At 40.0% G+C, this 18,395-nt stretch overlaps 1 protein-coding gene across 1 annotated transcript in view; it reads left to right on the top strand.

Annotated features, from left to right (window-relative positions):
• The window catches only part of cbl (Cbl proto-oncogene, E3 ubiquitin protein ligase), a 31,451-nt gene that overhangs the window by 934 nt on the left and 12,122 nt on the right, over nucleotides 1–18,395 (top strand). The window contains exons 2-3 of the mRNA XM_061072717.1: nucleotides 5,239–5,486; nucleotides 17,910–18,056. Of these exons, the coding sequence (XP_060928700.1) occupies nucleotides 5,239–5,486; nucleotides 17,910–18,056 (395 nt within the window). The remainder of the gene's footprint in view (nucleotides 1–5,238; nucleotides 5,487–17,909; nucleotides 18,057–18,395) is intronic.

Here is an 18,395-nt window from a genome sequence, read left to right as displayed (position 1 = left end):
TAGCGGTGAGCTAGCTAATCTTCGCCTGCTGCAGTTCTGTTGTAGCCACCATGAAGTTGGCTAGTCAGCTGGTACAAAGACTTGGTTAGCCAGCGTTAGCTAATTTACAAAACATTAACTTTACTAGTCCGCACAAAAAGTCACAGACCACCTCACACACTTTAAAACACAGACCTTTAAAACAGCGAGACTAGCCCAATGGAGAGAGAGACTTTCTACAGCACATCTGTTTGCTACTGTTGTGCCTCTCTCTTGCTAACTTGTTGTCACGTCGTGCTACAGCCAACTTGTTGGAGCACATCTCACTGTTTAGATGCATCGTAAACAGCAATTAGAGAAACAAAGACTTGAGTTACATGGAGTTTAGCCCAGGAACAGTCCCTCCTGTGTATTGTTGTTGAAATACAGTCAACTGTCTGTCAGCTGCTGGAACCTGTTACAAGTCAAGCATGAAGGAAACGAGTTCTTCTAACTAGGCCAGTTGTGCTGTTTCACAGGAGACACTCATTTCACAGCTTCACGTGTGAGTCTGCAGCAGTTTGACCCTCAGTTTCCTGTAGATTCACACAGCAGCAGCAGAAGTCTGAGGAGGAAGACAGGACACTCTTTTGTGTCTCCTTCCTCTTTGAGGCCTTAGTTCGCAGATCTGATGTTAAGTCATTTTCCAAAGCTATTATTAAGAAACAACAATCCATCCATAGACCTGACACAAGCGACCCTGCAACGTCAGTCTGTATTCTTTGTTCCCAGTGAATGTTAAAAAACCCTAAACAGAGTTTTTGTGTGTCTCTGTGCCCAGACAAGATGACTGCACAACTGACCTCATGCCACTTAAACCACCTGCACAGACACATTAGCGTGTGCAGTTTACAGTGAGAGAATAATTTACCATATTCATTTGACCCAGTAAAACAGTAGAGGGACCAGCGAGCTAAAGAAATAACTGTAACTTACCTTTTTAGTAAAGGCGTTAAGACCATAAGTAGCTCAACCAGATGTTGAAAATAGCTCCAGAAATACTGGTCAGCGCCGTTTCAAGGAAAACCACAGCCCAGAATATATACCGTAGATCTACACTTGCAACATAAAAATAGCTTGTCTCTGAAAACACCTCCCACACAGTAAGTTAATTTTTATCAGAAGCATTAGGTTAATTTTTGTACTTTACAGCTTTAAAAGTTTAACCTTTGCATGTGACATGAGTGACTCTGCCGTGCGTGCTACATGCTTCAGGCTAATTGTCCATTATTTGACATAAACCGGAATATTGTTGTTGAAAATCCTCACCATCGGCCACAATACTGGCTCAGGTTACTTTGCTTATTTGGCTTATTTCAGACACTCTTGGAGCTAATCAGCAGTGAATTCCAGTTCAAATGCTGCTCAGAGATGATATGGATGATAGCAGTTTTGTGTTGGAGTGCAGATCGCTGACACACATTTCTGAGCTTATCAGAGAATGATAGCCTTGTGAAATTCGATACAGTACTTCTACCCGTTAATCATCGTATTCAGTTTGTCTAGTTTGTCTTTTTTCTTTGTCTTTTTTCTTTGCAGCAGTTGAAATAATGAAAGTATCAGTTTTAAATTATAATTCTACCAATTACATTGTCTGGCTGACAAATTCCTTTTTGTCATTTGCTTTTGTCCTTTTTTTATGTCTTTTGTGCCTGAACAATTGTAGTAAGACAGCAGTCACCATCTTATCTAAAACATAGCTTTAATCTACTGAGTGTAAACGCCAAATACAACTTTGATGGTGCTTAAAAAGTGGTCTCAAGAAAAATAGACTTTCTTAATAAAAAAAAAAAGATCCACATTGTGAAATCCCAAAAAACATTAGCGTAATGAACTAATAGTTTAGTTTCCAGGAACAATCTTTGAGCTTTGCAAAAAGAGGAAGCACACAATTGCCCTTTTTACAGTGAAAGTTGAGACAAAAAGTACAACTTATATTCACACTGGTCCACCTCACAACAACTTGAACTTGTTGTTTAAATACTTCCAGAAGAGAAAAAGATGAGTGGAATGCAGTTTAGCTGGGAGGCACTCAACATTTTACTTTAAGGCAGTGGTTGTGATGTACACTGACGTACAAGAGTACTCGGTTATTGTGGTCTTGCATGCATGTGCATGTGCTTGCCTGAATTTGGGTATAAGTTGGTGTGTAGATGATATTGTCAGAGGAAAAACCTTGGCAACAGTCTTATCTGGTCTCAGATATATTCAGTGTAAGAAGAATATTAGGAATGAGGACACAGCTTCGTCAATGTATTCAAATAAAACATTGGCCCTTATCCAAATATCAACCACAAACAAATTATGAAAAATTCCTAGAGGCACACAATACTTTTTAGTACAGTTGAGAAGAAGTTGTTCCATTGCATCTTTAGGCTCTTCTCTGTCCTTCAGTTGCATCTTAGGTTTACTGATTGATTAAATAGATCTAATCAAGTGGTCATTGTTAACTTTACCTGGTCAATCTAATGCTGAATGCACTTTGAATCCTTATGACTTCTATTGATAAATAATAGTTTTATTCTTTCCTGGTTCTTAAAACTGCCATATTAGCTTTTGAATCTTAATGTTTTAATGACATCTGATTATTCTTGATGTTGAAAACTATGAATTTTTATTTTATAAATTAAGTGTTGGATGTAGCTGATACTCGATGTAATTGCACAAACTGATTTTACCCTTGGTGTCAGTAGGAAGCTGAGCCTCAATTCTCACACGCTGATGAAACCCTGCATGCTAAAAATGCTCTCATGTTGTGGAAGCAACACCAGCTGAAAATATCCCACCAGTCAAGTGTGACCTTGTTCTTTTTGAGAGGAATTTGATACAGTGATGATGAACTTCCTGGTCCAAGTGCAGGGGCCCATATACAAAGTGGGATCAAATATATGTGTTGCACTCTCACTCAAGCATGTTTTTTTATGTCATCTACTATAAAGCACCAACCAATTATTGTTTTCATCATTTGAAGGTTTTTTCTTATTGATTTGGTTGAAAAATTTGGACCATACTCAACACAATTTCATAAGCGTTTAGATGATGCTACCAAATGGCTTATTTTGAGATTCAATTGCAATTACATACGCCCAAGAAGATCAGATCATCATGACAAACGAGTAGCTGGAACTAAAGAATTTTAAAGTCGAAAAATGATTAGTACCCTCTTAATGGCAGTGAGTCAACTAAGAAGAACAGATGAATTATATCAAATAATTGTTGAATATATGGATATAGTTTGACCTCGGACGTGTGTAAGATTTTATTACGTCTACAATAAACCATTTTACCATACCACAGATTCATATGTCTGCAGGATATTTAGTCATGCATTTAAAAGAAAAAAAATTGTTTCTCTATTGATGATAATTGATAAAGCGATGTGGTCCCAGACTTGCTTATTATAAACTGACTGAAGTTCTTTTGAAGTCTAATTTTCCCTTAATGAAAAACCGATGGCTTGGAAATTCAAAGCAACATTCTTGTGATGCTATCCCGGCCATATTTCCCCTCAGACATGATCAGTCTGCAATGTCCATATCCTATGGTTGACTTGCAATTGTTTAATTATCAATGAAGCTAAGAGCTGAGCTCCATATCAGCGCTGTTTCAAATCAGGACATGAGACCCCTGACTGCTTGAGGAGCGTTGTGTAGTTTATTTTACGACAGCAGCCATGTCCAGACAGAGCTCAACTACAGGGTGTTGTAGGCTGCCCGCCCGTGTGTTTTGTAATGGTCATCGCAGTGACTCAGATGCAGTGCAGCGGTCCACTGAGACGGGTGAGGAAAGGTTGAACATTACTGAGGAGGAAACGTACACACATTTCCCATGGTCTGGCCATTAACAAGGGAATTGTTAGTTGATTTATGAAACCATCAAATAGGAGATGTTTGTCAGAATTATATAATTCTCTCTCTATTGTGTCAGTGATTAAAATTTGTCAGACTGTTTTCTATGTGTTTGGTACATGAGGCTAGGGTTGGTAATCCTGGATGAGCTAACAAGAGCAGGCTACACTTTGAAAAAAGGCAACCGATACATCACACCCCTTCCCATCAGCCCTTTTGTCAAAGCGACGCCAACTGCTAGAAGCCCAAAACATTTTTGTGACTCACTGACTCTCAGCTATCGTCTGCTTCAGCAGTGTATAACCCCCCCGACTGAAGACTGTTATATGCTGTGAGAACACTGGCAGGTCGCTGGCAGGCTGGCAGGTAATTTAGTGACAGACAGGGACGCTGACCCATTGTCTGTTCTGACCAAATGAACGTGTTTATTACGCTCCTGTGTCCCTTTTTGTTTTTCAGAGAACTTTATTAATTGATGGCTATAGGACATGAAGCGGATTTCAACAAATGAGATGAAAACAGTTTCAGAAACCACTAACCGACCATGCATTTAAAAAGTTTTAATTTGCGACATCACACATAATTGAAGCTCATTTCCAGTATCACACTCAGTTCCAAGGCTGCTGGCAAAGACGTACTCTATTATTGAGTAAAGAGAATTAATTTTAAAGGCAGATGTGATTATAAGATAATTGCAAAGAGGAAGTCTAAACACATCAACGGCTTCTCTAAAAACGCTTAAGAAGAAGAGTGGGGGTTGACCTGTGAGTCTAGCCTTTGTAGATGTGTAATAAGTTGCAATCATTCCTGTGCTCATTCACAATAAGTCGTCTGTATTGTAAATGAATAAGAAATTGAAGTAATTTGCTTCACAGAGAGATCAGAAACTTTGCATGGATGAATGCAGGTGTTCCGTCACCCGCTTTCACATCCGTCTTCTTCTTTTCTTGATACAAAGTAATGTGACGGTGGTAAAATACCTCTTAATGCTATAAAGGACTCTGACTATTCCGTTGCATAACTTGCCACACTCTGAAAGCTTCAAGCTTGACAGGGCTTTTAAGGGCCTTTCTTTTGGTCTTCAACTTTGTTGGCATTTTCTATTCTGCATATCTTGCATCTCGGCTCTTGAACAATGTTGTGAACTAAAGATAAGTGCTTTAATACAGAAAAGAGCTGTTCCAAGCAAAGCTTTGTCTTATTAATGCACAGAATGAACAGTCGTAGTGACACTTGTCAATTGTCTGACTTTCTGTCGCTGTCACTCTGTTAACCCCTCTCTTAACACTATCTTTCTAACACATCTTCTGTCTAACAGATCTTTTTCCACCTCGTCAGTAACCTTATCTTTTCACATCCTCTCTTTCTGCAGGTGGTGCGTCTGTGCCAAAACCCCAAATTGGCCCTGAAGAACAGCCCCCCTTACATCCTGGATCTGCTGCCTGACACCTACCAGCACCTGCGCACCATCTTGTCTCGCTACGAGGGCAAAATGGAGACACTGGGGGACAACGAGTACTTCCGGGTCTTCATGGAGAACCTAACAAAAAAGACCAAGCAGACCATCAGCTTGTTCAAGGAGGGCAAAGAGCGCATGTATGAGGAAAACTCACAACCCAGGTAAGTTAAGTGGATAAAAATATGGCATCTAAGTATTAGTGTCAAAAACTTCTCATTTCTGTTTCTCTGTTCTCTTCTCAAACTTTATTCCTGTGTTTCGATTTTTTTGTCAATGAGCCTGTCTGAAACAGGGTAATTTCAGGTGTGAAGAGTTCAGATCAGTCAGAATAATTATGACTGCTAGTGCAGAGAGAACAATTGCCCCCATTCCTAACCCCCCAGTTGGTTAGAGCTCAAGATGTGTGAAAACAAGAGGAGAGAGGTGTTGTGGTTTCATCATGTGAACAAATGTGGTCAGAATGGCGCTTAATCTACAGCTGCCTGTCACTTCAGTTTTGTGTAGAGATTACCATCTGCTTGAACATTTTCTCTTCTTTTGTGTCTTAATGTAATGTTTCTATTTTGAAATGATGAAGTGGCTTCTTCGCCATCGCTTTCTGTCCTCATACATTCAGTTGTCTTTATTCATCCCACTGACACACATTTATTAAAAGTAGAGTATAGTCTGCTTTAAAGTGTGGAGAGACTTGTGTAAGTTTAATTAATACGGCATTGCCCTTGTCAGGGTTTAAAAAATATCAAAGACGAGAGAAACTACAGAAGACCTCCAGACAGAACAGCTTTTAAGTTGCTGTTGTTAATGAGTAGGTTCTCTGAGGTGCAGACAATTGGCCTGATGGAGCTGTTCTTACCTCCAGTGTTTATATCACCACAGATGCCTGTTGGTTTACTGTTCAAATGCTTTCCAACATAGCTGTAACAGGCATCATAAAGTCAGTTTTTAAAGACATGGTCTCCATTAGGGTTTCTCAAGAGAGTGTTTTGTGCAAGACGTTGTGCACCAATATCAAATATTATTCCAGGAAGGGCTCTGGAAGTGAACTGTCTCTGGAGCGGTTTTTTCTCGTCGGACAGTGATCAAGATAGCTTACCAAAGATTTAAAAATAATAACAACCTCTGTGTTGTCCAGACAGAATTTGTGTCTGACATTCACTGAACTCCGGAGATTCACCGCACTTTCTCCGAGGAGTTGCATGTGTGAGAGCTAATTTCCCTGTGAGAGCCGTCGGATAATCTGTTGACTTTCTCCGCCTGGCCCACTAGTACAAAGCCTGTAGAAATTCAGAAGAATCTGATGTGAGAACACAACAGGGGCTCCCCCGCTGGTTTCACTGCGAGCAAATAGGGGGGCTGATGACGCTTCAAGCAGGTGACGATAAAACGAAAAAAGAAAACATTTCTCCCAGTGAAAAAGTGCTGTCGTACTCACAGAAGACACAGAGGAAGATTTCTAAAGAGTTTGTGGTGATTAGAGCTGACGCCGGTGTCTGTGTACTGTCAAGAAAGTCATGTGATCTCCGCAGCGGAGTTAATATGTTACTTCCTGCCTCTGCCGGCTGCTCCACCTCTCTCCTGAATAAGATGGAGAATGTGTTGCTGTTGTGAATGCGTCAGGGCAGAGAACCTCCGACTGCGTTGTGCATGTGTGAAAAGCAAACTTTGGGTGAAGTCTGGACCCAAATCTCCTGACTTTATCCTCAGGTCACATCTAAAAACACTTTGGTTGCCGCTGTCTGCAGAAAGGTTTGAATTGGTCAGTTGGACAATGACGCAGGGCGGATGTGGGAATGAGTGGACAGACTTGCCTCAGGGGAGACGTTAATAGCAATATAAGAGCCTGAAAATGGTTTTATTCATTTGCCAAGCCTAGCGTTTTTAATGACATCCTGGACAAACCGGATAAAAATCCATTTCCTCAGCTTCGTTTATTACTGGGTTGTTTTGCTGTGCAGCGTCTTGGTTTTTTCGATATTTTGTCAGAACTATTAACATAAATGCTGTTTTCTTACAATTGAAATATGCAACTTTATACCTCATTACTGTTATTATTTGATTATGGCTGAACGATATGGCCAAAACTGAAATAAAAATCTTCAGTTGATATTTGTGATACATTTTACAAAATTCTTTCTTTTGAGTTTAAAGACAGATCTTTGCTCCTGAGTGAAGGTTGTGGTTTTTAAATCTTTGTATTGAGCAGAGAAAGGCATCACTTGGCAAGACTTTTTTACAAATCTGAGGTAGATCAATTACACATAAGCAATGTATTAATATATATTCAACCTTTGCTATATAACTTTTGATAAAATTGTATAATATTAATGATAAAAGAAACACTTTTTCATTACCCAGCCCGATATTTGAGCCACCATGTGGTCTTTGGAAGGGACAACCCATGTTCTTCTTGAATAAATGTTGATGCATAAGCAAAGTACAGCTGATAACTGTAGGATGTATGATGTAATTCAGTTCTTCCCTATGGAGCAGGTAAATGGTCATGAGCTAATGTTTCCTGTAATTATTTCAGCAGTGAGGCTGCACATGTCCATCTGTGTGTGATGTCACACCTGCTTGTATGCACATCGGTTGAGCAACGGCTGAAAATAACCTTGGAATTGTTATAGACAGTGTTATTCATGCTCGCCTTGTCATTGAAGCTTTCAACACATGAAGGATGCAGTACACTCTGATAGCTATAGTAATAAGTAATAAATGTTGAAGATTGAAATGCCACAACACAGAAAACTACTTTCACATTTTTATTGAGCGTAAATAAAAATGGGTAGTATAAAATAATGAGCCCGTATTGAAACTCTAATATAATTTGACCAATAAAATAAGTGAACAGGTCAAAGCTGCACCAGTTTAATCTTAAGTTTGTACCTTTTTGAAGTTTGCACCACATATAATTACATTTTTATCCCCCAGGTCACATATTGTAGTGGGATACAGTGATCAGTCTGTCTGTACCTCTGTCCATGCGTCTGTATATTTTTTTTCTGGAGCAGAACTCCACAGTTGTGTCAATCAGGAAGTGAACTTGTACCTTGTAATCTTTCATCCTTTTCAACGAGTTTGACTTGGCCACATTGAGAATATCTCTCAACTCAGAACCTTTCACCGATAAACAACGATACCACACAGCTGTTACCAAGGTGTGGACATGAAGGCACTGACACTGAATGCAGGTTTACAGGACACTAAATAAACACTGTATAAAGACAAACTGGAGGGACCATAAAATCCTGTGGGAAGCTCTCAGGATTATAGGACAAGAAGATTATCAACTTGTTTTAAGTGTGCTTTACCATATGTATGATTATTCTTATCTAAATATAAGTATGAATATATGAGAGTATCTAGCATTGGCCTCACATCCAATAAAAGGCAGTTACTTATTGATTTGAACCAATAAGCATTGCATGTCAAATAAATAAATTGTGAAAAATGTATCATGAATTATTTGCACAAATTTCCCAAAATTGTGTACAAATGAATGAAGTCCTGCTGGGTTCATGTGGGTGTTAATGAGGTGCTCATCTGTCAGGTCTGTTCTTGAAATTGTAATATTTATTACCAAAAAATATAAGGAATAACAAAACATTAACCTTCATTTATTCATTCTCTTATCACATGAGGTACCGACCTCATGGAGGGACAACGTTTGCAGAAGTGTCAGGAGTATACCCTCATAGAAAGAGTAATTCAGGACGCAGTTGTACCAACTGTTTGTATGACACTCAGCCTCAGTAGTAGTTTCAGGAATTATGGTAATGTACAGAAAGGGCTGCACAACTGTGTTAATGCATAAGAGACAGGATTAACTAGTAACCATTTAGCCTTGCTCGTAACAATCACTTCACTGTGGATGTCAGGGCTCACTTTGTTTCATACCAGCCCCAGTCAGCTGCACACTGTGTAGAAAGCATAAGTCACAGTGGTCCTGATCTGTCGCGAATATTAATAAACCATGTGGAAATTTCAGCATCAATTGGTCGAACAGCCAAAATAAGAGTGACCACAGACAAATGTGACCCAGGGACCTGAACCATGACAGCAATTCAGTGAAGGAGCCCTTAGGTTTCAAGCCATAGAGCCTTACTATTGCAGCAGTACAAACTCTGGAGACAGCATGCTGTGGATTAGCCGTCTCTGGGTTTTGGGTGTTGCTGTGTGTCCTCTTCTTGAGAAAAGATTTAACAGCCTCCAAGGTTTTCTTTTGACCTGTCTGAGAAAATGTGGTAATAGTTTTATTTAGACTGTCCTAGGTGACACATCCTCTTGATGTTGCTTAGTTCCTCCGTGAGAGTGATCTTTCGCATCGACCAAAATGTTAATCTTGCAGACAGCAAAGCCTCACTAAGGGCAACAGGAAAGCAGAAGCAGCTTCTATCTCATCAACCGCTGCATGTACCTCGATGAAGTTATTTTTAGTCATTTTAACCAATTCTCTGTGAAATTCATTTTCTTCATCACTTCATTGCAACAAGAGACTGTGCGAAAACAAATCCCTGGTTGAAGAAGAGGAAACACACACACGCACACACCGTTGCCAGACATTACACACAAAGACTACTATTGTCTTGGTGGAGACTGCAGTGTTACTAACCAATGAGTATCAGCCCAATTAACAATGCTATAGAATCAACCTATGACATTGAGCCACGAGAGCGAATAGTTTGAAGTAAGGCTGCAGCTGAACTCAGCACATGGCTCAGACGGAAAAGTCAAATTGTAAATCTGCCTGAAGAATGAGTCGGACATCACGCTGCTTTCATTATATCCTTCGATTCAGCCTGAATTCAAATTTGACAGTTAATCTCTTAAATGATGATAATCGACACTCTGCCTTGTCTTAATGGCTATTTTCAAGTCGGAGGGAAAGATCCCAGTGTGTCACGGGAGCCCCTGGATGCAGCGTGGGTGGATACGCTATTGTGATGCCGCACAGACTTCTCCACATTATCCCCCCCAGAGGTTTAGATCCTCTATTTATCCAGCCCCCACTGCCATATGAATCACTCAGATTGTTTAGTTTTCGAGATGAAGTGGAGCTGATGTAGTGCAGTATATCCTTAGGTTTGTTTTTTTTAGAGCAGCAGTCTGATAAGAGGGTCTTGATGTTAGCAGCAGCTGGGTTGTGTGGGTACGAGGCGTAGTGTTTTTACAGTGTTTTTACATCCTGACACAGGGGAGAAAAGGAATGGCTGACTTTCTTGATGGAGTGTATATAAAAGTGAGTCTATTGTGAGACTTAATTATTCACACTAACAGCCCATGTTCAGTCAGAATCAACACAGCACAGTCAGCACTTCCTCTTTGTTTGTTTCACTTACTTCCTCTTCTGGCTTACACAGAACACGCCAAGACATTTTCTGGCCTCAGCGTTGACAGAGATCCACACAGGAATGAGTTCTTATTTTTATTTCATTTTGCAACACATTTTCTTCTACTTTTCACCCAAATGTGAAACCTTTTCTGAAAAGACAGTAACAAGCGGAATAAAGTCAACCAGAGGTTAAAATCTTGCAAAATGCTTAATTTTTGTTCTGGCAGTGTAGAAGCTGAAAACATTAATGGATGCGTTTATTAATTAATTGGTAAATACTTAAATAATCAATCTTCTCAGTCAGTTCTCAAGCAAAACATTTTTTTATGATTGATAGTTGTTTCAGATCCAGGATAAGACATTAAGGATGCAGTGAACATTTTGTATTCATCTTCAAATTATGTATTTAAATTTATATGATTAACTGTTATAACTCTAACTAAATTACATTTATTAGGTTAATATTGCTGTGGTCCGTACATGCTTATATTAATAAAAGGAGGTTTGGCTGCCTCACTTGTCTGTAAGCCATGAAGGAGAAAATAATGGGTTTTAGTGTTTGACTTAAACTTAAGGGACTTGTAACTGTGATCCCTTAATGAAATGGTTTGCTGCTTAGTTTTGTTTAATTGCTCTGTGTTGATAAATGACTGTGCTGTCCTCCTGAGCTGCTTCTTTGTGTTTAACACAGCCACTGTATCTGTAGCCACTTCGTGCACTGATAGGAGACGTTGATGTTCAGGTTTAACAGTACACATTCTGCAGCTTCATAGCAGAGTAATACAGTGGAAGGGTTGATCAATGTGTCCTCTCAAAAACCCTTTAACTCTCCTCTAACCGGATACAGCTTTGACCTCTCTGTGAGAGACTGTTTGATCATCTTGATGGGCTAAGCTGCCTTCGCATCCTGACCACCGTCGATAGGTCCAGCTGGTCACAGGAAGTAGTGGGCTTATAGGCTGCGGGGTGATGCATTTGCACTGTGGGACAGCCTACGCTGCAAAAAGTGATAAACCTGGAGGCTAATAATCTGTTGTAAATCGTATTTGTAGTATGGCTGTATATCTTTTACTGTCTAATTTGACTCATATCTAATCTTAATGCACCTTAGCTCTAGCTCATGAAAAGCATTATGGCTGTTGGCTTTGTTTTAAAGCTCTTTTAAGCAATAATTCACTGAGTGCTGCCGACATTTTACATCAGGAAATTTAGGTTCTAATTCTCACCATCTTGATTGAACTGGATTAAAATGGGAGAGGAAGAGGAGAATGTCTCATCTCGTAGAAATGTTTTGTTATGTATTATGTTATTTTGAGCTATGAACACCTAAAATACAGATCAGATCACACAGCCGCGACGACAGCATAGACAGTGCATGTTAATTTTCAGCATTTTATCATTGAAAACTTCATACATGTAGTTTCTGAACTGCTGCTTGGACAAAACAGGTGATGCCACCTTGGAAAAACAAGGCTTTTTCATTATTTTCTGACGTTTTAAAGACTGAAGTGATTAACCTAAATGAGACGTCTATCGATGGACTAACGGTTAATGAAAATAATAGTTAGTTGCAACCATGTTTGTGAATCGGTTCAATAAACACATCTTTAAGTCCCACACTTTACTCACAGCCTTCCTTCTTTATTTGCTTCAATCATCACTACCTTCCTTTACTGACCGCGTATTGCTCCAATCCCTTGCACAATAGAAAAATGCATTCCAGACATGCTTCTGTGTTACTATTACAATGGTTGGTAGAAACAACTTCCTCAAGCTTTGACTCTTTCAGGCTTCTCTGCAGCTGAATTACTGTTCAGGCTTCTTTTGCAGGTGTCATGGAAAAACAATGATCATTTCAGTTACTTTATACCACGCACACAGTTTTTCTTATCCATGGTTCAGAAAAGGCCAGAACCATTTTTGCCTCTTTATCTGATGCAAAGTAGAGGTGAAGCGTGCACGCTTTGCATGAGGCCTTCCTTTCAGTGCGTTGTAACAGGTGCTTGGCACTGTTGTGTCTGTTATGACATTGTTACTGGCTGCTTCTTGTTTGGACATAGATCTCAGTTATAGAGTTAATTGTATCTGTTGTACAGGTCACGTCTTGTTCATGTTGTCAAACGTGGACAAAAAAGATCACAGCAGGAAACCCGTTCTGGGGCTGTTTACAGTAAAGTGCATCTGTGTTGTTGACAATGATTGATGTCGGCATTCAATTGTTCGACAGTGAAAAACAAGTCATTTTACGGTACAGTACCTCTGGTATTTACAAATGTCATTTGCACTCATCCCTATTTTGGTTTACCAGGACAGCTCCATCCAAAGATATGAAATCCTATTTTCTGTAAATGTACCTGATATCCAGGTGAAACAAAAGTCTCTCACTTTGACTATCTTGAAAACCATCTTATCACTGCAGCTCAAGCCGTGGAGGAAACATCCGTGTTTTTAGTGTTGGATGGAGCCATGTGCAAATGCATTGGTGCATTCAAATGGTGTACAACGGTCAAATTGATTACAGTATGAGTATACTTTTAATAAATAGGAAAAAAATAAGTATATATATATGCAAACACACACCTTCTCTCTTACTTGTAGGAAAATACACTCATGGTTTGTTTGATATTATAGATTAAAGTTGTCGTTGATCTGAGACATGGACAGTTTCATGTATGTTTCAGTGTCGCAGTGGGAAATCACCTCCTGATTGTTAAGATTGTAGAGATCGTACCCAGAGAGTGGTCTGCTCTGTGATTGGGTTGAGGCAGAGCTTCTTTGTTTCCCCTGCTGATCTAAAACAAATAAAGGTTGAGTAGTTCATGTGTTTTATTTCTTGTGAAAGTGAAACTCTCAAGTTCTGCCACACAAGTTTTTTTTTAAAACTTATTTATTGTTTACCTGTGCACTTTCCCAGAAAAAGAATGAGTATTAATTAAACCCTTTTAACCTTGAACGGCACTGAACCTTACAAAATATCACTCGGGTGAATGCTCTGCATATTCAAGAGCCTAAATTAAATGGAATCTACAGTGCTGTTGTAGCGTGGCTGTCTTAGACGGCCACAGTGCTGTTTAACACCACTGCTTTTAAATACGAAAAAAAAGATACAAGATCTCTGTGGCTCATCTCTCTCTACAAACTGAGATGAATTAAAGGAGAAAAAGCAATGCCTCTCTCTGCTCTGCCAGTGCCAGGAGCATGGAGTGGTGAGCTAGCAGGTTGTGATGGAGTTGAGAGTAAAGTAAGCAAAGCTCTTAGTGGTTTGCGAAGCAGCTAAAGGGTAATCAGTCCTGGGAATAGAAAATTCACTTCACACCTTAGATGCTGTGGGTGTTTCTGGCCCCGGTTGAGTTTGCGGGGCTCTATACACAGATACATTTTCACACATTCAAGTAGCAGAGCATCATGGTTATTTATGTTGTAGTGGTATCACTGAGCAGCCGACTCGTATAGTTCTCACACTATTCGATTATCGTCAATAGCAGGATGAAAGCCACAAGCTCCTCCTCCTCTCAGGGTACAACCAGCACTCACTGATTATGCACACACAGATAAGTGAGCTCAGATATACGCACTTAGATGACAATTCAACTGTATTGAGGGAGTAACAGAGGTTTTTTCCTTTGGTTTTTGATTCTATTCATTTCTCCTTTACAATAAGTTTAAGCCTCTCATGTTTAGAATAACACGAGGCTTTGAAGGTGAGAATAAATCAAAATTCAGAAGCACATTCTGAGAAGCTGGTCTAGCTCAAGCTTAATGTATTTAGGAGTTTGTGTAAAGAAGTAGAAAGTGTGTGTTTGTGTTTGCTGTCATGGCAGTTTCCTGATGGACATCTGGAATGAAGCCAGTTCCGGAGAGTTGAATTCATAAAGTGATGTCTAGGGTAAAGTTGTAAGCCAGAATTTCAAACAAATAAGCCACTGTGTTCCTCAGACAACAAACTGTTACTTTCATTATTGATTAATCTTCTACATACTCTCTATTTATCATTTGATTGTTTGCGATATATAGGCAGAAATAGCTCAAGGTTGTGTCATCAAAAGTCCACCCAACAGTCTAATAGCAGAAGATGTTTAGCTAATTCCAATCAGCCAGTTCTTACATTTCCAATTCTGATTTAAATCGAATTGTAGTTATCATCAAGGTATTTAAAACTTATGTGCTTTCATTTATCTTGTGAATTTTTTTTATACACTTTTTGTAGCATTGTCACAGGGCTCGGCTCATGCCTGATCAGTTTTCCCTCAAAAGTTCTGTAGAAAAGATAATACAGCTGCATGATGATATTACAGCTACTTGTGACTGCCTGTCCAGACAGACTCTCATTCTCTAAGGTTGTCCCTCGCTGGCTGTGCTGCGGTGCATTAGCGCAGTGCGGTGCTGGCTGGCTAGCTGAGCTACTTTATCACAGCCAGCAGGAAACAGGAAGGGAGCAGCCAGCTGCGGGGTCAGAGGTCAATCTATAGCATGAGGGGGAAGGGGGACAAAAACCTAGTGTTCTGAAGAAAAAAAAGTTTGGCTTTTTGCTGTAGTTGTGGTTAAGAATGATAGTGACAGATGGCTGTTCCGTGCGTTTGAATTCAGTGTTAGAATACCAACTTCAGTAACAAATGTACCTACGGGTAGGCTATTGGCACATTGGTTTACACACACACACACATCAATTATCCCAGTGCACACAGAGCTTGTATTGACGGATAGAGAAGGATAAGGCTGGACTGAGATGGAGAGATCCTTATAGATACCGGCTTCCTCTGCCATGTACAATTAGATTTGAGTCTGTATCTTACTTTGAGTTTGAAGATATTTTTCAGCCTTCAGGAAATACTGAGACTCTCATAGAGACAATCAGACACAACAGAGTCTCATTCACTGGGCAACTCTCGTGCCAGAGACGGCTGTACCACCCTGTGAATCTGATGCCAGTGTTATATTCACCATGAGTGAACAGAGCCTGGTTGAGATAATTTGTGAGTGTTGAACCCCTAATAAATAATTATAGTTTATAGTATATTATTGAAGTTTAAAAAAGGATTTGAACTCATCATGACCTCAGTTTGCCCAACTTAGAAAGAATGTGTTACTGTTTTAGTTTTATGCTTAATTTTGCTTTACATTCATTCTGAACACACAGTTAGTTCACAGTGTGTTTGGCAGAACTGTATGGCAGTGGTTACATGTAACTCCACCTCACAGAGCTACAGCCATACTAATATGTTCCTATAGAAAATCTCCATACTGACCAGAAACGAACCAGAAAATGGCCGTTTGAATACATGTAAAATCCATCCAGGCATCAGTCTCTTCAGATCACCGAATATTGCATCCACAGAAAATGTGGCCCCAAGAGAGAGTCTTCAAACGTATCATTAGCATTTACTGGTAAATCAGTAATAAAAATAAACGGTAGGTTTGAAGAGATGACTTTATAAGCTTAAAGTCTTATGGAGCTCTTTCGTGTTCAGAGCCGAGGGAGTGGGTAAGAGTATTCATAACGCTGTAAACTAACCTAGATGTGGAAATGAAAGCTCCGAGTGAAGAGAGATTAATTCCACGCATAAACTTGCGAAAGAGGATAACTGTCTTCCTATGATTGCCTTGTAGATGGAAGTAGAGCAGGAGGGAAGCTGTTGTTACTTTGATAAAAAGCACAGGGTAGGGAGAGGTTGACAGCAGAATGGATGAGGCTGCAGCTCCAAGGCTCAGTCAGGCCAGTCGGGCCAGGAAGCAGAAGGAACAGGGGGGACCTCCTGCTGAGATGAGAGCTGCTGAGGAAAACACAGAGAAATGCAGTATCACTCACGGCAGCTTATTCACGAGATAAAGGTGGAAAGCGTTCATGACTGACTGCAGGGGAAATGCTGAGAGAAGTCCATGTTTTTCCAAATCGCATCGCTGATGAGGGCAGCCCTGACTTCAAAGAATACAATTGAAGCATCTGGCTTCAAGTCTTTGCTGTAGATTTTAAGTGGGCAGCGCAGTTGAAGTGATTAGACGTCAAGCAACAAGTGTTCTGTGTTTGAGGATCATTTACGCCTCAGAGGGTGTAAATTTAATTCTTCACTGCAGTTCACACATGTTTCCGAGGTTAACTATCACACCAACAAGTGCTGGCCTATTTTGGCAGGGTCTCAACATACACTAATCTTCATTCATCTATCTTCAGTCGCTGTCCTCCTCCGCCCTCATTCACTCTTTCCACTCGGCCCTCGCTCCACTCATAGGGGGCGTAGTGTAGTGTGGGGCAGCTGCAGCGTAGCCACGCTTTCATTGCTGTCTCTCTCATGCATGTCAATTCACCCTGCCCAACAGCCAAGCACAATCTCACTCTGTGCTGCCCTCGTAAATCATGGCTCTCTCAGCATCACGCCTCCAATGCAGGGGATGGGGACTTAATGCAGCTTTTTTTCTTGTCTCCTTTTCACACTTTTGTTCACAATCTTACTCCTCTCTTCGTCCGCCTCCTTCTCGGAGCTAAATTGTTTTACTTTCCTACTCTTAAGCTCTTTCCTGTCCACTGTTCTTGTCGATTACCCTTTTGTAACTGCTAACAGAGCTGTGTTCTCGGATGTGCTACTCTCTCCATTTCAGTGACTCTATGATGTGGGTGTCCTTTAACACTGTTATGTTGTCTCCATGGACCTGTAACTATTCCTGTATTATCCGTCCAAGGACAATCTCAGTGGAAAAAATCACAGAGCACACACCTAGATTTGAGTCTTTATTTTCAGCGTTGAGCCTCCTTTGTTATCTACCATCTGTCAGACAACATATTTTACTAATAATAACCTGTTACAGACTATAACTTGGTATTCTAATGGAAATTAACAGCCTCCATTCAAATGTGCTGTATAGGCCTGGCAGGCCTGGGGGAAACCCTGCAGAGAAAACAGATCTGAAAAGTAAAATTTTAACTTTGTAACCAATTTTGTGCATCTGTCTCAATGTAGTCGTATATTACTGTTTTTTGAAATAACAATGAAATACTGTGCTTTTAACTTATTTTCAATACTTTCATGAAGTGTGTTTTCATCGGCCAGCAATGAGCCAAGGAACATCACTGTCAGCTGCCATTTACATTAGATCGATTTTAGAAAGCAATAACCAAAGTTATCAACTAAACTAAAAAAACTAAACTACTCTAAATTTGACTCTTGAAGCTGTTATATGGTCTGATGACACTGTGACCACAGTGTAATGATAATGATGAGAATTCTCACCCACTCCCCTCTACTCTTAACTTCCCCAGGCGGAACCTCACCAAGCTGTCGTTGATCTTCAGCCACATGCTGGCTGAGCTGAAGGCCATCTTCCCCAACGGTCTGTTTCAGGGTGATAACTTCCGCATCACCAAGGCAGATGCTGCAGAGTTCTGGAGGCATGCTTTCGGCGATAAGTGAGTAATTGATTTACACATAGAATCTTATATTTCTCCAGTGGCTCCACCGTGGCATCCTGGAGCCCTTTGGGCTCCTTCCCAAGAAAATGAGTTTCTTTCATCACTTAAATAAGTAGTTACAGCAGTAAGAGAATAAATAGTTACTATATATTAAGTGCCATCTTTGCTCTTCTTTTATGGTAGTTACAGATAATGAGTATCTTCCTAAGGCAAATGTATGGTCATTGAATAAAGAAGGCTGTGGCCAAAAGCATGTCCTCATGTCCTTGATATGAAAATGTTGGAACACATATACTATTCCAGTTGGGTTGAAACAGAAATCAGCACAAAAGTAAA

This window comes from Limanda limanda, chromosome 6 (assembly GCF_963576545.1).
Source record: "Limanda limanda chromosome 6, fLimLim1.1, whole genome shotgun sequence".
NCBI lineage: Eukaryota > Metazoa > Chordata > Actinopteri > Pleuronectiformes > Pleuronectidae > Limanda > Limanda limanda.
Note: the sequence above shows the minus strand (reverse complement) of the source record. Positions and strands in the feature narration are given on the sequence as shown.